The sequence below is a fragment of the Anser brachyrhynchus genome, assembly GCF_964034855.1.
Source record: "Anser brachyrhynchus genome assembly, chromosome: 27".
NCBI lineage: Eukaryota > Metazoa > Chordata > Aves > Anseriformes > Anatidae > Anser > Anser brachyrhynchus.
The window spans coordinates 5,493,871-5,513,971 of record NC_137720.1 but is presented as its reverse complement, the minus strand read 5'-3'; the positions used below and the strand labels follow the sequence as shown (position 1 = coordinate 5,513,971).

Sequence of the window (20,101 nt, the reverse complement as noted above, 5' to 3'; positions counted from 1 at the left end):
AAACGCCTAAGATGTCTGGGTGCTGTGGCTGGAGGACTGCAGAGGATGAAAGGCGCAGCGCTGGCACGCCATGTGGGGCCGGACAGCCCAATTACCACATGTAATTAGTTACAGCTCCGCAGCTGGGCTGCATGAACGATGCTGCAGCTCTCTTAGCCCCGTGCAGTCGCAAAGGGAAATGTCCTGGGTGGGTTTTAAAGGTGGTTGGAGCTGCCCCCGTTGCCGTGGGTTTGCAGCAGGCTGGGAGTGTGATTAATGCAGCTCGGCCGATGAGTTGTAACCCGTTTAGTTTCTGTAAACAACTGCGTGCCGGGGAGGCTAGCCATAGCCTGAGCCCCCGGCTGTCCCACTGTGCATCTGCAGCACACGGTTGTATCGGAGCCATCTCCTTAAACCCTCGGTGATTTCCTCGGGCCCCCGGGGAGCTGTAAAAGTCATCCCATCAAAAAGCAATAAGGGAAAAGTGCTTGGCTCGGGCAGCGCCGCAGTTACATCAGATGGCGAGCGGCCCTTGGCTTGGGAGTGGATGCCGCTGAGAAAGGAGCTGGGAAAACCCCGGCGTGCGGACAGCTCTTTCCTCTTGCTCAAAGCACCCCAGAGCTCGTCTGGCGTGTGGGGTTTGCCAGGTCAGCACGGCCCTGAGAGAGGGATTCGCTCCCTCCTGAACTGAGGACCCTGCAGTCCAGCAGCACAGGCCATAGCGCTGCTTGCTGTGCGCTCTACGGGCAGGCAGACTCAGGATTTTTTAGGTTTTTTGTTTTTGTTTTTGTTTCATTTGTCTGTTTTTCCAGGGGTGGACTCGCCGCAGAGAACGCGTGTCGCGGCGCAGCAGGCTGACCCCAGGCAGAAGCAGGGCTGTCTGCTCGCCTCGCGTGAGCTGATAATTATTGGAGAACTCTCCAAAAACAGCACGTGCAATTCATGCACGGCTGGTGGCTCCGGCCTGGAAAGTTCAACAGCAGGAAAAGGCGAGGGGAGTGAAAGCAACGGGGCCCTTGCACGTGGTGCAAACTTTGTGTTTACACGTACAGGAGCATCAGTGCAGTGGGTTCGTCCCAAAGAGCAGCCGTGAAGGGGCACGAGGAGGATTTGGGGGTGGATGTTCTGCTCAGAGCCCCAGGAAGGAGCTGGCGGGCAGCTTGTGGGCAGGAAGGCCACTGGTTGTGAGAAACACAGCCAGTAAAGCTCATCGTGGGGCCAGTCCGGGCCAAATCCTGTTCAGGAATTTCCCCTTGTGCTCCCTGTGCGGCTCCATGCGGCGCCAGGTCCTGCTTTTGCCCCTTTCTGATCTTCAGCTTTGCGTGAGGAAGCCGAGGGTGGGGAGGTGGTGTTTGTGTCAGAGGATAAAGGAGCACAGCCCGCTGGTGCCTTCAGTCTGCTCTTGTCTCTCCATTTCGGAGCAGGGCCCAGATCTCCCAGCCTATAAATCCTGGTCCCAGAGGAGGCAGTTGTGTATTTAATTGTATGTGCATTTGCCCTGCATTCATTTCCCTTCCTCAGTGACTGGTGACATGGAGAACTGTAATAGCTGAATGCATTTTTAATGCCTTTCCTGCAGATTTCTGCAAGGGAATCCAGTTCCTGGGCGGCTTTAACTTGCTGCAAAGGCAGAGGACCTTGGGAGCATTGGTAATAAGTGGGGTAGGTTTTTTTAATCTACCGTTTTAATGAGCTCCATCCATCTCTCTGATTAGATTAATCTCATTTGTTTCATCCAACCCGTTTAGGAGGAATTCCGACGGGGAAAATGGGGATTTTTGAGTCTTTCAGGGTGAGTGCTCGAGTGTCGGGCAGCAACCTCCACGGGGATATTTCCAATTTGCCCTTTTATAGCCCCGGAGACTTGTAACCCCGACGTTCACATCGGAAAGCACCCGTCCGCGCTGCGAACTTGCCCGTGTCAGCGGCACGACGATGACGATGAACCCAGGCACCGCTCCCTTGCCCTGATTCAAGCAACTCCTCCAGGAGGGCAAAGCCAGCCTGGCTTGCCAAAAAAGCACCCATATGGCAGGAGCAGGGGGAGCAGCAGCGCTCTGGCTGCCCCTGCACGTCCCAGGGGCAGCGAAATCTCCGCGTGGGAGCATCCCCACCGGCGGCACGGCTTCGCTGGGCGCAGCGAGGCGGCAGCGGGAGGGAAGGGCCCGCTTGTTCAAACAGAAATGCCTTCGGCGGCGGCTGCAGCCAATGGAAGGGGAAATGGTTTTTTTGTTTTGTTTTGTTTAAAAGATGGCGTTTTTTCAAGTCTGACGAACGTGAAAGTCCCCATTTAAAGGAGGCGAACCTGCAGTGAAGTCGGTCACTGTTTACACGCCCACGCGCCGACTGGGGCGGCCGAAAGCAAACTTCCTGGTGTATCCTGATCCAAATCACCTGGGAGCGGAGCTCAGCGAGCGCAGCGCCGAGCTGTGAGCGCCGCGAGCAGGGCTGCGGCTCCGCTTACAGAAAAGCAAACCCCGTCCGAACGGGGGGCGTGAAGCCCAGCTGGCATTTCGGCCCCGGCTCCCAGAAAATGGGGGAATTTGGAGCCTGCGTGCTGCAGCTTTGGCTCTGCCAGAAATCCTCCTTCCAAGAGGAGAACGAGCAGGGCGGAGGGCAGAGAGCCTGAGCAGGTGTTTTTGGAGGGTGTGGAGAGGGGAGCTGGGGAAGAGGGGAGTTTTCCTCTGCCCCACAAGCCAGGAAAGCTATTTTTGCAGGAGCTCCCGGTGCACCAGACAAGGTCAGGATTGTTTCCGTGCTGGATGCTGGTGCAAACATGCGGCCGGGCGGTTGGATCCCGAGCAGCTTGTAGTTCCCCGGCAAGCAGATGAAGTGTTAGCGCCCGTCTTGTCCGGGTGAGGGGATGGAAACGCTGGGCTGCACGGTTCTGGTCTCGGTGTCGGGGCTGCCGTAGCCACTGGTGGCAATTTGGGAGCCGGCTGCGTCGGCGAGTCTCCTCCTCTGTTTCGGCGTGGACGTGCCCATGGTGCGCTACGTGTTTCCCCGGTGACTACAGCAGCTATTAATTCCCTCCTCCTAACCCAGAGCGTGACCGTCTCCACGAGACATCCCATCCACCCGGGCTGGCCGTGACCACCTCGGGCACGGCGCACGTGGCCGGGCCGTGGGATTTGGCCACCTTCAGCAAACCATCGCCCGCCCAGCCCGGCCTCTTGTGGCCAGCGGCTGATCTCAGCGCGTGGCCAGCCGGTCCCGTCACCGCGTGCCCAGGGGACGGCTCGGCGCTGGGTAAACCGAGGCTCGCAGGGGTTTGGCTCGTGGTCACGTCCTCAGCCTGGGACGGTGCCGAGGAGCCGCTCCCTGCGCTCTCTTGCCCCGTTGGATGCTCCCGGACAAGGTGTTGGGCTCTTTTGGCAAAGCACCGGTGCTGCTGGCTCGGTGCCCTTGGGAAATCTTTGTATTTGCTGACTTGACTCCATTCTTGCTCGTGGAGAGCTCAGCTCCGGTGGTGCCGCGGCGTGGGGAGGCCCGAACCACACACAGCGCTCGGGCAGGGATTCCAATCCCACCCCCCCCCACCCCCCCCCTCAAAAAAAAAGTTCAAAGGTGTTTCGGCTTAATGCGGTTTATCTAAATTGCTTCATGTTAGTTAATCTGGATTAACGCAAATGCTCTCGGAATGGTTGGCTGGGGAAAGGCTTGCTAAGCCATCCCGACACGGAAAGACTTTTCCAAAAGTGAAAAGTTTGAGCTGGGGAAAAAACAACAAAACAAAACAAAACAAAGGGCAAGGTCCCATTTTGCGTTGAGTGCGTGCGAGCCCTGCGGGCCGAGCACGGCTGTTCCCAAATCCGGGGGCTGCCTTCGAGGGTCGTCTTTGGGCACCCCCACAGCTGGGGAGCTGAGGAGCTCCCCCCGGTCTCTCCGGGGCTGTGTGAACCCCTCTTTGGGCTGGCGTGCAGCAGTCGGCCCGATTACTGAGAGAGCTTCAAGGTAAATGGGAGGTCAAGCCCAGATTTGGACCTAGTGGTGGGCGCGAGCGTGACCGAGGGCGCCATGTGATGGGGACGGCGTCCTGGGGATTGATCTCCGCGTCCTCCCCTTTCCTGGGAGCTGGGATTAGGGGAGATTTTACAGCTGAGTGGCCAGCGTCGCCTTAGGGTTCATTTTGCAAATGCTCAGCCCTGACAGCCTCTCCTCGGGAAGGACTTTTTGGGTATTTGTGGCCATTTGGGCCCATCAGCGGGACCGTTTGTGGATCACCCCTGTGCGTCTGTAGGAACTTCCCACCCTGAGAACAAGCAGAGAAACACCCTGCGGGGAAACCGGGGCTCAGGGCAGGGAATTGCAGAGCTTCAGAGAGGATCGTCTCCTGTCTGTGCGTTCCCCTGGGATTCGTGCGCGCCTTTTTACCTTGCAGGAGGCTTCTCGTGCACCCTCGAGCGAGCCCTCGCACCTCGGAGCTGGCTTCCTCCCGTGCAAGGGGGGCGAGCAACCCTTCCTGCGGCCGCCCGCGCACGGACCGAGGGGTGCTCGGGTGCTGCGGGGAGGGCAGGGGAGCGACGGATCGGCGCCGGGAAGGATCCGGCCCCAGCTCCAGGCAGCCACAGGCTGCGGCGGGCGAAGCTCGGCGCTCTCCGCGGAGCTGGGATGGAAGTTGTAAGCGAGACCTGGGCGCTGCCCAAAACCTGGGGACTCCCTCCTCCCCCGGCCCCAGTGCAAACAGCAGATTAACAATTTATTTGACGTGTTGCGGCTGGTTAGTTTCTTCGCCCGCTCCCCTGATCAGAGGGAATAAACGTTGCAGTGTGCAATAATGTTCATTTCAGGTGAGGGTAAATATAGAAAGGAAAACCTGCTGAGAGCGAGCCATTTATTTCTGCGTTTGGAAGCCTCTGCTCATAAACAGTCAGTCATAGCCATTTGGAAAATCCCAGCGTGGTTTTCTTGGCCATCCGAGAAGAACGTTTACTTTCCTGTAGGTTAAGAAGTTAGTTTTAAATTAAAAAAATAATAATGGCATCTCACTTCCAGCTGCCCTCGGGTGTTTAGGGCTTGTTGACACACTAAGGCCGCTCTGTTCTCCGGCAAGGCTGCCCTGGTGCGGGATCACAGAGGGGATCCTGCAGGGCTTTCCCGGCTGCCGGTGCTGGGGAAACTTGTTCTTTGATTTCCTCTTGTCCCCCAGCTTTGGGGGGCTCAGGGGGGATTTCGAATGGGGATTTGCTCAGAAATCTCAGCCGTGCGCGGGGCTGGAGGGTGATGGATAGGGGTTTTGGTGGAAACACCCAGCTTTTGGGGTTGTAAGCGCCGCTGAGGCTGCGGAGAGCTGCTTGGGGTGATCCCAAGAGCCCCGGGGCTGGGGGGCCGTGTCCGCAGGGAGGCAGCGGGGCTGGGGCAGGGGGACGAACCCGCCGTGCTGTGCTCACGCCGCACCAGGAAAACCTCCGAGGGTTTTCGGGACAGCGTGCCAAAGACAACAGGACAGCGCGAGCTGCAGGAGCATCCCTCAGCCGTGCCCCGGTGCCCAGACGCTGCAGCGTAGGAGAAACCCCAAAACCCAGCTTTGTAGGACCTCAGCTAAGAAAGGTGAGGACTCCCCGACCCGGCACACGGGCTCTGCTCTCCTCCTTTATCCCGACAGCAGCTCCGAGGAGCGGAGCGGGACGCGGCCAAGTGGCCGCCTTGGCTTGGCACGCTGCTGGCACCGGGGGCCGGGAGCCAAGGCGCTGCAGCGGGCTCGGAGCGGCCGCCGGCTCCCAGCTCTGACGTCCTGTGCAGTCAGGAAGGGTCTCTCCGTGTTTTCCGACAGGCTTGGGATTTGGCTCGGGTTTGCCTCGGGTTTCCGAAGGCCAAGAGGCAGTTAAGTCTCTTGGAAGAATGAATTAATTAGCAAATGCCTTTGGTCAGGTCAGCGCCCTCCAGGAGCGCTCCTCAGCCTTGAAAGCGACGCCTCAGCACCCAGGTAAGCCGCCCTGAGAGGCTCGTGTTACCGGGGGTATTTTAAGAGCTATACGTACATCGGTGTGGAGGAACCCTGCTTTTAAAAAAAAAAAAAAAAAGGAAAAAAAGAAGGAAAAAAAAAAGCCTCCCCCAAAACGCGCCGTTGACTCTAATGGTGGCATTTGTGTAAGCAACAAAATATTGACGCAGTTGGCTCAGGGGCTGGCTGGGGCTTCTGGAAATAAACTAATGCCTTGTTAAATTGTATATGGAAATGCAAGTGGGAAAATGACTGACATCTTACACAACTCGGGCACATAAAATCGCTGCTTTACTACAGTGTGAAAAAACTCAGGAATTAATAGGTCTCCTTCTGCTCGGGGGCGTTGGGTTTATCCCCGAGTAAGATCCATAAACTATTTTAAGGAGAGAAGTGCTACTTTTAAACGCACGCGTCTGGGTCCTGGAGTTAAAGTGGTGTCAGCGGTGCCGAGTTAACCCCTTGCCTTCTCGCCGGCCCCCGGGGTAACGCTCGGAGGAGCCGCGAGCCCCGTTCTTGGCAGATAGCGCGCTGGGTGGATATATAGATATATCAACACCTGATAAACGCTAATAGCTTATTTTTGGGGGTGTTAAGCACGATGTGTTCTAACGACTTGCGTCCGAAATGCATTTCAGGCCTCCCTTCAGCAGAACCTGAACCCCGAGCTTGATTTTTCCGTGCGTGGGACCTAAAAATGCCTTTAAAAGCAAACACCTGCTCTGCAGCAGCGCCTGGGCTGAGCCCGAAGCAGACACGCAGAGTTCTGCCTTCGGTAGCTGAGAGATGTATTGCTTCAGTATCTTCTAGGGGAAAGACGATTAACAGAGCTTCAAAGAGCGACGGATCGCTTTCCTTGCTGCCCGAAGCCCCTTCCTTCTCCACCCACATCCTGACGAGCTGCCAGTTGGTGTACACATGCCGATGGAAAAGCAGGACAAGGTAAAAGCTGCGGGGAGCTGCCGGCAGCGCGGGGCGCGAGCCACCAGCAGCAGCCGCTCGGGTGTAATTACACCCCCCCGCGCGCCGTCGTGCGATTTCCCAGTAATTATTCTGGAAGAAAAGCCTGCCTATTTCTGTAAGGGCTTATGTCACTTAGAAAGCTGTTATAAATTCAAGCTGGAAAAAAAGGGACCCTTATTCTGGGCTAAGTGTGGTTAGTGGTTAGCTGGGAGCGGGGCTATTCCTGGCGCTGCCAGCGACCTTCCCGGTGACGCCGGCTAAGTCACCTCACCTCCGCCTGTGGCAGCTTCTCCCGCTGCAAAGTGGGAATTACAAACACGGGCTTTCTCCGCCCGCAGGTTTGGGAAGCCCTGCGACGCTGGAAAAAAGGTGTCACGGCGTGGCAGGCGGTCATTTAGCGGGACCCGGCGCTTTTCGCCCCCCCCTTGGAGGCATCTCCATCAAATTGCAGGTTGAGGACAGGAGAGATGTGCCCGGGAGCTCGCGATGGGGATGGGCTGAGCCTTTCGAGCCCGGGCCGTTGCCTTATTACTGGGAATGCAGTGTTTTCCTCTCTGTTTTTAAAAATAGCCCATTCTGTTCCCAGTTTGGGACCGCACCCCTCGCCGGGGCATCGAAACGTCTCGGCTGCTGCTTCCTCGAGCCAAGTCGTGGCAGCGCGGAGCGCCGGGTGCGCGACCAGCGTTATTCAGCGCCCGGCCCCCAGGATGGGTCCTGCCGGGGGCCTGTGCTCCTCGTGGACGGGGGGAGAAGGCAGATCTCCCGGTTCTCAGCACGGTGCCTTAACCCCTTGGCCTCTTCTTCTTCCTCCAGTGCCCCTGCCCGATGCCAGAGCTGGTTCTGCAAGCCCCGAGATCTGTAATGGGAGTTTTGTGCTCGCTGCTTCGCAGCAGCTTCTTGCACAGCCTCAGAAATCCCTTTTGGCCCCATCGCCGTGCAAATGCGCCCAGGCAGTGCTGAAGACAGGGCTCGTTTATAGCATACGGCATTCAATTCACGCTAGAGCTGGGGAGGTCTGGTTTTAAAGACTTTTTTCGTTCGCACTGATAGCACGGGACCGCTCGTGGCCGGACTTTGCTTTGGAGAAGCCGGCGCTGCCCGCACAGTGCGGGCACCACCGTGGGGATGCAGGGAGGCGAGGGGAGCATCGGCCCCGGCGCCTTCCCACAGCCTCCATCCCTGCTCGGGCTCTGCAGCGGGGCTCAGCCCTGCTCCGAAACGGGCTCGAGCCAACGAGACGGAGGAGAACAAGATTTTTACAGCCCATTAGTGCTCCCCAGAGCCATCCAGCCCCTCTTGAGCTAAAAGCGGTGAAAGCCACAGGAACATTGAGGCCGGTCTGCAGAAGATGCCAGCCTGCCCCCCCCCCAGTTTCGTGTCCCTTCGTCGGGGCTCTGCCGGAGCCAGTGACCCCCCCGGCAGCCCCGGGGTGCTGGAAGTCCCCCTGGGAGTGCCACGACGAGCTGGCGAGCACCGGTCCCGTCCCCCGTCCCCGAGCTCCCTGTCAAGATGTGCATGGGAGGGTTCCAAGTGCAAATGTGTGTTTGCTAATGGGAAATGAATTGCCTCTTGCCCCGAAGGCTTGCAGCTTGAGGAAAACAACGCAGGGTCTAAGAATGACCTCATATTGCCTCCCAGGGAATGTTTTGCCAGATGAAGGGGGGAGAGGCAGCATCAAGACAGCACAATGTATGTATCTCTCTCCCTGTGTAAACATCCCTGTAGCTGCAGAAACCTCTTAAAACCCAGAATGAGAGGAGAACAGCTGCTTTGATCTGTGGATGTGGTTGTTATTTTCTAAGTGCGGATCCTTTCTTTTTTTAATTTTGCCTCAAATTAAAAAAATGCCTGTTGTGATCTTTTGCTTTTATTTCTTGGCTGGAGACCCGAGCAGGGTGCAGTAAATTTTCATTACTCCCCATGTAACCGTTTCAGCATGGTCGACAATTCCTCGCCGGCTCTTGAGCGCCGCAGCACAATGGGCCGAATCTGCTGGCCCTACGTGAAGCCGGAGCAAATGGGTTTTGCCCAGAAGTGCTCCACGGGGAGTGGAGGCAGCGGGGAGGAGAGTGCTGCCACCTCCTCCCCTTCCCGGCACACACACGCACACACACACGTGTGCACACGCACGGGCACACGGCGGCCGGGCTCCCCCTCCCCGTTGCCTTTGAAGGGTTTCGGAGAGGGGCTCCCGGGGCCGGATCCTGGCCGGCCGCAGGAGCTGGTGAGGAGCCACCGGGGCCGAAGCACCGGGCTGTCTTCTGGGCGATTTAAGTGTGATTCATGGCCCTCCCTCCAGCCTCCCTGTGTGATCCGGGGAAGCTCCGTCCGCCTGATTTTCCCCATCTGCGCCGGGAAGGGGACGGCCCCCTCCGTGCCGAGGGGCACCGCGGCATGCGCGGACCCGTGGCGGTGCAGGATCCGTGCCGGGACCTCCACCTTCTGCTCTTCCAGCCCCGGGAACCGGGTGGCACAATTTGGGGAAGAAAGCCGGCTTTTTAGGGAGTTTCTTGACATCAGCAGCCCACCCCAACCGTGGTGCTCTGCAGCCCTCCTGCGTTGGATGAGCCCGGCGTGGGGCGCGAGCGGTGCTACCAGCAGCTAAGGACGTGCCGTAAGAGGCAAGATCCACCCCCAGTGCACCATACTGGTTTAACTGGGAGCTCTCGGCCGGTCCCAGCCCCAACAGGAGCGAGGAGCTTGCTTTTCCCCCCGTGCTGTCACGTGGCCGCCCGGTGTTTTGGCGTTTTGATTACATACGGCACTGTGTATTTAGGGCTGGTTTATGGGTGTTTATACTAATGCGTAAACCTGTAATTTAGAAGCTCGGTTATAAATCAACATAGCTGAAGGTCTTGTCCCTCGTGCCTTGAGATCGGTCGCCAGATTTAGAAGACAGGTTAGAAAAAAAAAAAGAAAAAGGAGGGTTTAGTTTTCCTCTGGTTACGATGATAACAGATGGCGGGGTGGGATGCGAACGCGGCCGGCCCCAAGGTGCGGCGGGGCGAGGGGATGCGGGGTTTCCATTTTGGCTCGGTCCCATGCCAGCAAGCCACAGGAGATGTGTGCGCGGCAGGGCCGAGCCTGGGGAGAGCAGCAGGGCCACAGCTTTCGGCAGATCCCTCGGGGGGGTCACGGCAACCTAGGCTTGCCGGGCCGTCGGTTGTGACCGCGGAGAGCCCCTTCCCGCGGAGGCACGGCCTCAGTCCCAAAGAGCCCGCAGCACAGACTGCCGAGGGGACCTTGCTACGGGTTTGGGACATCCGAGCAGAAGCGCAGAGCAAAACCACGCGGTGCAAAGCGGCTCAGAGGCTGCAAGGGCTGGGCTGGGGCTGGCCGGAGAGCCGGGAGCCCCTTCCAGCAGCCCCGCAGGACAACACCTTCCTGCTGGTGCGTCGCGCTCCTCTCCCGATGCATTCAGATTTCTATGTATAACACTTTTTTTTTTTTTTTTACAGCTTTAATAATAATTTCTGCATCCCTGCGCCTTCCCAGGCTGCCCCGAAGCCTCGTGGGGCCAGGGGAGGGTTTGGCATTGCTGGGTTGACACAATGCAGTGAGTCGTTGGGACGGGTCACGTAGGTGCCCGTGCTGCTCTGCTGCATTTCTCGTCCACCTCTGGGCGTCTGTCCTCCGGCCGGCGGTGGGCTCCTTGCTCCTCTGGAAGGGGTCGGCTCCGGTGTGGGTTTAGGGCTCCGATCCTTTGCCTGGGGGCCCTGCTGGTGGCAGAACCTGGGGAACCCACGGCAGCCATCCCAGGGTTAGGCATTTTTGTAGGGCGAGCACAGACCCAGGGATTCCTCAGCATGTTCCCGTCCGGCTGAGGACGCCCCCTCACCTTTCCACAGCAGCGGGTACCTGGGCTGAGCTGGGCGTTTTCCGTAGCCCCCCCCAGACCCCTTGAGTTTACCTTCGGGGAGCTGTCAGGACAAAGGGGGACAGGCGAGGCTGCCGGGGCAGCACAATGGGCTGGGACAACCCCAGGAGCTCCCCGGACAGGTGGGATGCCCGCACGCCTTCCTGCCGCCCCGCTGCCTGCCCCGGCTCCCTGCTGCAGCCTCCTCGCCGCAGGGATTTGGGATTCGGGGTGTGGAAGCACCCCAAAAGAGAAGAGAGGCGCTGCCAGCAGGTCCCAGCGAGGCGATGCGGGCACAGGGGGGGCCCTGGGATGCTGGGTGTGGGGACCAGGCAGTGAGAGGCTCCCACAAACAACTGAAAAAAAAAAAAAAAAACCCTGAATATTTCAGAAAGGTGTTTTCTCTCTTATTTTTGCTCCCCTCCCCTCATTCCCAGTCCTCCCCACCTCTCCCAGAGCTGCCCTTCAATCCCGCTCCCCACCGGCCGAGCCGCTCCCGCAGCCGCCGAGCCCCGCGTCGCAGCATCCCCAAACTCCTCGTATTTTTTTTCTGTTTGCTAGTTTTTATTTATTTTCCCCTTCTTCTTTATTTTTTTTCCCCTTCCGTTTTCATTTCTCCTTCCCCTTTCCTTTCCCTCCCACTCCCTTTTCTCACGGCAGACCCCTTTACCCCCCCCCCCGCCATCCCTGCTCGCCGCCACCGCCAACCCCGAGCCCTTGCGGGGCCGAGGGGCTGCGAGGCGCGGGGTGGCTCGGGGGGTCGCGGGGGGCTTTGCATTGATGCATTGATCGCCCATGGTCTGCGCCTGACCTCCCTGCTCCCAGGGAAGCAGTCTCCATGGCTACTGGCCCTGCTCCTCCAGAGCAGACTGTAAATTCCTGCAGGCAGAGCCCAGCCTGGGGGTGCGAGGGGGGGAGCCGGGAAGGAGCAGCCAAAGCCAAATAGAAAGAAAGAAAGGCAGGGAGAAAAAGGGCGTTGCTTGGATGGGGCTCTCCTTTCCACTCCCCTTTCTCAGGTCCCCAGCACCAGTGCAAGGCGCCTGCTGCTCCCCCCCCTTCATCGCTGCTGCTGCTGCTGCTGCTGCTGCTGCTCTCTTGCAGAACTGGAACCGGCTGGGATTATTTAGGGAAGGAAAAGAAGGGAAGAAGAAGAAGAAGAAGAAAAAGAAGGAGAAGGGATCAGAGCAGCCGCCAGAGAGAGGGCGATAGAGTCCACTTTCCTCCAACTGCCCTGGGTCTCCTTCCCTCGCTCCCTCCTCTTTAGCAACACCAAGAGCCCCAAAACTGAACCCAGAGCAGCTTTTCCCATCAGTTCAGTCCCCTTCCCTCCCTCTGCCCCACACACGGCAAGAAGAGAGCCCCTTCCTTCTCTTGACCCCCCTCTGCATGCTCAGCCTCTTGTTTCCTTTAAAGCACGAGAAATCCCCCTCCTTGCCCCCACTCCTGCAGGCAGACGGGGATTGCGATGGGAGCGTTGCAGATTGCTGGATTTTGCACGCTTTTCTTTCTCCTCCACCCTGGAAACACGCTGGCAAATAAAGCCGGTCAAGGTAAGAGAAAAATCTTCCCAGCTCGAGGGTTCGCTGTCGGCTCTGCGGGTAGGCAGCCGGCTCTCCTCTCTAGACCTGGGGCTTTACGCGCAGGCTGGAGAACCGAGCAGCAGCAATAACGACCGGTGGGGCTGCTTCGAAACGTTGCTTGCAGATACCCTGCCTGCCGCCTTCGGTTGGTTTTCTGTAAACTCTCGAAGGAGTTGCATTTCTTACACTTTTTTTTTTGTGTGTGTGTGTGCGTGTGGGTCTGAACTCTTTATTTCAGGGCAGGGGGTGCAGAGGCAGAGAATGAGGGTGTGCAGGCAAGTCTGCGCCCAGCACGGGGGCAGAAAGCCAAGACGTTGCTGTTCGGGGCGGTTCGGGGGTGCCGTGCCGCTCTGGGGGTCTCGCTGTCCGCGGGGTGGGATCGTTCCCATTGCCATGTGGGTGAGGAGGACGCGTTTCTGGCTGGGTTCGAGGGAAGGCACAGCGGAGCTGCTGTCTCGTGCTGGAAGGTGGGAGCTGCACGGCTGCATCCACGCTGGTTTTACATCCGTGCGTGTTGAACCTCAAAGGCTGTGGGATCCGGGGGGGGTGTGCTGCAGGAAGCTCGGGCGAGCTGAACGCCGGCAAACCCCGCAAAAAGCCTGCTCTGTGTGCCCACCTCTGGAAAAGAGAGGTGCGTCCCGTCGTATCGTCTCAAGGCTTTGCTGTTTCCCTGCTCCTGCGCTTAGCCAGAGTTTCTCCCTCCCAGCCATACACACGTAGCTTTATGTACGGGCTATCTATACCTTAGGTTTTTCTATAGCACCTCTATATTTAGCTCGGATTTTTCTCCAGGCACACGCACAGGAGTGCGCGCGCACGCAAGCACACACAGCCCTATGTGCATGATCTTGTTGGCTGTATCAAAGGTTGTTTTTTTTTTTTTTCCTAATTCACCACTATCTATACAATCTGTTGTTTGTTGGTTTTATTTTATTATTTTTTTTTCCATGGCGTTTAACTGCATGCAAGATTTATCCAAACCGGCTTTGGCTCTTGCCATTGTAGTAGCTGCATGTTTATGCAGACAGTGAGATTAAATAGAGTGTGAATGAAATATAGGAGAGCGGGATATAATTAAAGATCTGGGGCAGGCATTAGTAATAGCCACGTACCGGCACCCTGAGCCCTGTCACTGACAAAGTTAGAAGGAATTTCAAGGCTATTGTCTTATCTGGCTCAAAGTGTTTAAAACAATAGACGACTTTTCAGGAGGGCAGTCTGGACAAGCACGGGGGAGATTTTCCAGGGCAAAGGTTTGGTGAGAAGGCGTCCGGCTTCACGTAAAGCTTTACGATTTAGGCTTAGAAAGGAATGCTTAGGTTTTTATCCCCCCTCAAATTATCTTTAGTGTATGCATTGCTTTCATTTCTTATCATAATATTTATTTATTAAGGCCTTTTGGTTTCCAGTTCCATTTAAGCCTGAGCCAGAATTGCATTAAAATAGCAAAGTAAAATTCCATCGTGCAGGGACTTGACAGATCGCTCTGGGGAATGAGCGGGGTGGAGTGGGGGTGGAGAGAGGTGAGCGAAATCCTGGGCTAAGTCGCCCGCTTCGCACCCGGGGCGGCGCAGGCTCCTCCTGCTCCCCGGTCCCACCAAAGGCTCCGAGCTGAGCCGGCGGCTCCGGCCGTTGGCAGCGGCTGAGAAATCCTCGAAGCCTCTGCCGGGGCTGGGGGAGGCAGCAGGAGGAGGCTGGGGGTGAGGCTGGTGCCTGCCACGCTGCTGGGGCGCGCGGGGTGCCAAGGCAGGGCGCTGCGCTGGGGTGGACCCGGTGGATTTTTGGGCAGGGTGGCGGAGCCTGGGGATGCCAGATAAAAATGTGCTTTGCCCAGGAACCCAAGATCACCTGGTTTTCTCCATGAACTAGCAACGTTGAGCTCTTTGAAGCAAGCCGTATGCCTGGGTGAGGTGTTTCTGAGGAGCAATGGGCAATCCCCCTGCTTCCTCGGGGTGATGCCCACGGACAGGGTACGTCACCCCACTGCCCCGCCAGAGCCTTTGCCCTTTTGGGGTGCCTTTACCAGGTGATTGTCACGGGCTGGGGACAGCTCATCCCGCTCAGGACAGGTTTGTTTTGCTGTGCTAATATCGGAGTGTGAGCAGGGCTTGCTGGCTCCTTCATACCGCTGCGTTACCCCGCAAAGCTCGGTCTGTAGGACAGGAAGGGTTTGGCACAGCCGTCGGGCCTGGATGGCATCTGCTGGAGGACCTGGATGTCTGCTGGCTTTATCGGGTCAGTTTAGGGCTCGGAAAGCTTGCAAGGGGGGAACTGATGACGGTATAAACCCAAATAACGCAGGGCAGGCTCCTGGCAGCCCGAGCACTGCAGGCACTCGGACGCCGAGAAGTTTTCCCTGCTGCCGCCGTGCCCTCAGCTCCCCGCTTTTTGGCAGGGTGACACATCCCAGCCCTTCCTCCGTCAGCCCGTCCCACCTCCCGCAGGCAGAAGAGCAAGTCCTGGTCCCCCTGCTCCTCCGGCAGCACCCCCCGTACGCGAAGCCGCATCTCAACGTTTGCCACCTTGCCCAACCCTTCCCTGCTCGCAGCAGCCCCTTCGCTGCCAGCCCGCGCGCCCTGCACGAGGGGCTCGCTTCGCTTTCGTGGGGATGCACCTGCAGAGCCTACACCGCCAGGGCCTTTTTTTTTTTTTTTCCTCTTTTTTTTTTTTTTCCCTCAAGGAGTATAAAATTTTCCAATTGCAGCGTGGAGATGCCGTTTTATTCCCCTCCCATCCCCGCCGAACCTCCTCCCCCTTGGCCTCCGCTTTCCTCCCTCTCCTGCATTCACAGTGTGCGACTGTTGTGCCTGTCCCCTCCGCCCCTCTGAAATATGAAATGTAAAACTGTAAACATTTCAACATGCAGCAGTTCAAAGGAGATCTTTGACTGAGGGCGTCTAACATGCCTGTACTTAGATTAAAAAGGGGAGGGGGGTGGGAAGGAGGGAAGAAGAGTTTTTTTGTAGCTGCCAACGGGAGTATAAATATTCAGACACCTCGAGTCTTCCAGTGCGGAGATGTATTGCTGTCTCCAAGCAGCTCGGGATTTTTACTTTTTTATTTTTTTTTTTCTTTTGGTTTTATATAGATTTTTCCTTTGCAGACAGTTGCACCGGAGTAATCCATTTAGGAAAAAAAAAAAAAGTATGCATGAATAACCTTAACCTTCACTTTCAAAATTATAAGTCCCCCGAGAGGCGTTAGGAGAAGCCCGGGATGGCAAATAAAGTTTGCTCTGTCTCGCGCCGTCGAAGGACGCCCGGCCGCGTTTCGGTGAGGCCATCTCCAGCCGGAGATGTTGTAATTGTTGCTCCCCAAACAGAAAACAAACAAACGCATTTTTTTGAAGGCCAGGCTTGCTCAGCCCGAAAAGCCGAAGGGGCGGCAGCAGCAGCAGGAGCAATCCCCCGAGGGGCGTGAAAGCCACCTCAGCGGGTACAAAGCCCTCGGGCTGCAGGTGGCTGGCGGTGGGATGGGGAGACCTTTCCTACCCCCTTGCTGCGGCCCATATTTGTGTTTTTTCCTCTTTTTTTCCTGCTCCGCCGGCACCGCCGCCCCATAACGAGCTGCGCCCCGCGGTTACATCTCCCCCTCCCCAAACGCTTCACCAGGAGCCGGGTTCCCGTCCCGTTGACGAGCCAGCGCCGAGCACCTGAGTCGGGATTTCTGGTTCAGATGATGCATTTTTGGCCAATTTGCCCAAACCGCCTCGCGGGGGTGCCTGCCCGCCCCGTCCCGCGGGACCGCGGCCGCTCGTGGTCTGGCGGAGCCGCTCAGCGCCCGCTCCGCCGCACGCGGCCGAACAAATGATTAATAAAGTGCACCACAGTGTCTGAGGTGGTTATTAATACCCCGGTAAAAAGAGCTACTGAAGTTATAAAGCTTTAATTTGGCCTTAAGGCCGAGTGGAAACTCCGCGCCCCTGCCAACAGCTACACACACACGGCCCTATACAGGCAGGCTGTTAATACGTGTGCCCGTATAAAAACAAAGAATAAAACTAATTTTAAAAGAAAAAGCTGAAGCCGAAGGGAGAAAAAGGGGTTTTGTTTGTTTAGGGGTTTTCAGGGCGTTCTTGCCACCTTAGCTCAGCTTCCTCCTCCAATTCACCTCGCCTTTCAGCCTATGGATAAAAGCATCTTTCATTATTATTATTTTTAATAACGAAACGAGGGAAGAGCCTCAACCCAGGCTCGTAAAGCACCCCAGCCGTGGCTGCGTTCCCCCGGCCACACGGACATCGCCGCGGGGCAGGGTTGGGGGGCACGGGACCCCGGGGGCACCCGTCCCCGCCGCCGCCTCCCCGCGGCGAGCCCTTGGGTCCCCCGTGGGCGCCGTCCCCTCGGCGCGCTCGAAATGGCAGTGGCGTTGCGAGCGTCTGCCTCGGCCGCCTTTGAAATGGAGAATAAAGCTGCAGCTGGAGCGGAACGGGGCCCAACGGCGAGCGCTGGAAAATCCCACCCACAACGGAATAAAAAACATCGAGCCGGGCGCTGCCGCCTCCTCCCCGGGCAGCGCCCCAGCCCCGCGCTGCAAACCCCCTGGGGACCTTCGGGGCGAGCGCGCGCCATGCGCCCTCGTTAGCGTTAATTAGCCCCCAGCTTGCGGCCAGGTCCGGAGCTGGGTGCCTTTGGGTGCAGGAGAGACCTCGCGTCCCCCCCGCCGGGACTCTGCGTCTTCGTCAAACTTAAATCCTTCGCTCTGTGCAAACCCCCCACCCCCCGATTTGGGGGATTTGGGGCACGGCGCACCCGTCAGCTTGGTTCCATTTTGGGTCGAAAAAGGGCAGTTTGATTATTCGTGCTGGAAAAGGGGAGAGGGGCCACGGTGGTGGGGGGGGGGGGGTCTGCGGGGGCTGACCCCAAACCCCAGCCTGGGTTTGGGACCCTGGGTTTGGGACCAGCGGGGGTTTTGCAGGGGTGAGCAGGGACGGCAGCGCCCGCAGGTTGCTTTTTCTCGAATCTCCCGTTTAGTTGCCTTGTAAATCGTGGCCCTCGCACCTCCGCGGCCGCTGGAAGCACCTGCAGGGCTGCCGCGGGTGCTTTCGGAGGAAGAAACATCTCCGGCAGGAAAACGGGGCTGTCCCGGCAGCCGAGCTGCTGCGCCGTGGGAAAACGCTCCGTGCATTGACAAAAATTCAAAAATTTGTTGGATTTTTTTTTTTTTTCAGAAGGCACTTCTTTTTTTTTTCTTCTTCACTGCATCATTTCTTAAAGATGCTTTTTCTAAGGAGCCAAAATTTTGGTGTTCCGAAGTTAGGATTCTTGCCAACACGGGGATGGCTCCTCGGGTGGCTGGGAGGGTATTTATTCACGCTTCCCACACACACACACTTTTTTATCCTTTTTTTCCCGTTCTCTAATCCCGTAACCTTTCAGAATGTCTCCAGCTTTGGAAAAATTACAGAGTGGCAAATTTATAATGTTTTCTTTTGTACTTTTGCTGCTGTGTAATCTTTCCAAAGTTAGAGAAGTTTTGAAGTTACAGAATGGAAAAAAAAAAAAAAAGATAGAAAAAAAAATCCGTACATGTGTGAGAAGGAAAGCCACGCATTGTTTTCAGTGCCGCGCAGGCATTGTTCATTGTGTTGACTTTGAGGGCACAGAAAGAAAAGAAATATTAAAAAATAATGCTAAAAAAAAAGTGAGTTTTCTGGCAGAAGGCTGGGAAAATTTCGACTGCATGGTGTGCGATGGATGCTGCGTGTTTTGGGGGTTTTCAGAGGATGGGGACGGGGGGGTTCTGCCCGCCCGGTGCTGAGCAGGGTGGAAGCACGAGCTCGGCGCAGAGGGGAGGTGTGAAATGAGCTGCACACAGATCTGAGCCACTGAAGCTCAGAAAACCGACGGGTGGGATTTGATTTGATCCCATCCGGGTGGTGCCTGGATGGGATTTCCCTGCTCTAGCAGGTAAAGGAACGTTTTTGCCTTGGGCTTGAGGTGTGTGCGTGACAGCCACCAAACGCCCTGTGCCGGCTCAGACCACGCGGGTGCTGAGTCCCGAGGGCACCTTTGGGTGCAGGGAGCTGCACAACCCCAACCCCTGCCCTGGTGGGCTCCCTCGGCGCGTGGACCTGGGCGTTCACAGGTGTGAGCGGCCACGGGGCTGTGGGCTCCGGGCACGGAGCTGCGATTTATGAATTTGGGGTTGAAAACCCCTTCGATTCACCGTTGGCTTTTGGCTCCATGGGGCTCATCGCGGTGTGCCAGGCAGCGAGCGCTGGACATCCCAAACGCATCCCTCTGCTCTGGCATCCCGCAGGCACTGGGGGTCCCGGGGTGGGCAACCGGAGGCTTTTGGGGTGCCGGATGGGGCACCCAGCAACGTGCCACCGCCGTCCCTCGACGTGGCGGGGAGGCAGCCGGCGGTGACGGCCGGGCTGGGCGCCGGGAGCCGTGAATCATGGAGCAGCGAACTTTACACTCCCACGAGCTCGTGTGGGTTTTTCCCCTCGCTGGCTGTTTGCACACGCGTTCAGTGTCGCGGGACGGTGCCTCCGCAAGGTGAGGCAGGGACACGGCGCGGCGCACGTGCGCCGGGGCAGGTTTCCCAGCAAAACGCCAGGTTCGGTTGGGGAGGCAGCGAGCTGGGAGCCCTCAGCTCCCCAGAGCTGCAACCCCAGCAGGATGGCGAGGCTCCCCGCGAGGATGGCGTTGGGTGCAGCGCGCCCACGGGGTCTTGGCCCCGTGGTGGCACCGGGGCCGGTCCCAGGGGTGTCGGAGCGGGGTGCCCGTCCCTGCACCACCCTGCAGCTCCTCCGCCGCCTCCGCCGCGGTGGGTCAGCCTCCAGCCCGTGATTAATGGCCCGAGGGAGGCTGCGGTGGCCGCGGGCCATGGCTAATGTCAAATAACAAATATGAATGCGTGCTGTAAATATTTATACAATGCACAGGCACGTGCCGCCTCCCTGGTGCAAACGCAAACCTCTCCTCCCCCAGGGCGGGTGACTCACATCTCCCGGCAAAAAAACGCTGCCGCGGTGGCCAGAAAGCACTCAGGCCATCGCTCCCGCGGCCGTGGCCTCCATCCTGGCATGTTTTCAGGGCTGCTCGCCCTCCCCTGGCTTGCAAGGATGCGTCTTGTCTTCGGGGACCTCCCGGAGCGCGTCTGCTCTTTGGGTGCTGGAAAAACGGCTTTTTTAAAGGCAGCTGGGAGCTTCCCGGCCTCAGGCTCCTGTTTTGGGGGGTTCTAGGCTCTCCCAGGGGAGGTGGCCGGGCGCAGAGCCACGCGTGGTGCCCTGGGGGCACTGCCCGTGCCGAGGGGCTGCTCGTGATGCTCAGCCCCCGCTGGGGACACCCAGCTGCCTTCCGTCACCAACAGCCCCGGAGCCCCCGCCGCTGGCTGAGCAGCCAAGCCAGAAAGCAGCCAGGTGAGCAGCCTCTTGCTGCTAAACCTCCACCCCACACAGCTGAGGCTTGTTCAGGTCCTAAGTGCCATTAAAACCTCCCCTCCCTGTAATTTGTGCCGTGCACAACCTTTGGGTATCACCATTTGGGGCCGCTGCCTGCAGCGTGGTGATCTGGATGTGCTGCCCTGCGTGCCTCGGTGCCGTGAGGTGCTGTACCCCAGGTACTTGGGTAGGGGGGTGCCCAGGGAGGCAGCAGGGTGTCGGTGAAGCAGGGGGGTTTGGCCGTGCCCCTGAGAAAGTCACGTTTTTCCCAGTTATCCCTCCTTGCTTCCCACTCCCAGGTTTATTTAGTGCGGTTCCCGTTAATTTGCGCGCATTCCTCCGCGCCTAAGAATAGAAAGCGATGACGATTATTTGGGTGGCTGGTCGGC

The 20,101-nt window shown here is 57.9% G+C and overlaps 1 protein-coding gene across 9 annotated transcripts in view; it reads left to right on the top strand.

Moving 5' to 3' along the window:
* Positions 1-20,101, top strand: part of SCUBE3 (signal peptide, CUB domain and EGF like domain containing 3) — a 52,111-nt gene that overhangs the window by 5,847 nt on the left and 26,163 nt on the right. For 4 of the 9 annotated variants that reach the window (XM_080569162.1, XM_080569161.1, XM_080569159.1 and 1 more), the window contains exons 2-5: positions 5,380-5,529; positions 5,753-5,905; positions 6,724-6,865; positions 7,473-12,292. In XM_080569162.1, coding sequence (XP_080425288.1) covers positions 12,208-12,292 — 85 coding nt within the window. In that variant the 5' untranslated portion in view covers positions 5,380-5,529; positions 5,753-5,905; positions 6,724-6,865; positions 7,473-12,207. Of the gene's footprint in view, positions 1-5,379; positions 5,530-5,752; positions 5,906-6,723; positions 6,866-7,224; positions 12,293-17,755; positions 19,892-20,101 lie in introns of those variants that run through there. The other 5 variants (XM_080569158.1, XM_080569156.1, XM_080569155.1 and 2 more) reach the window with 5 other exon arrangements.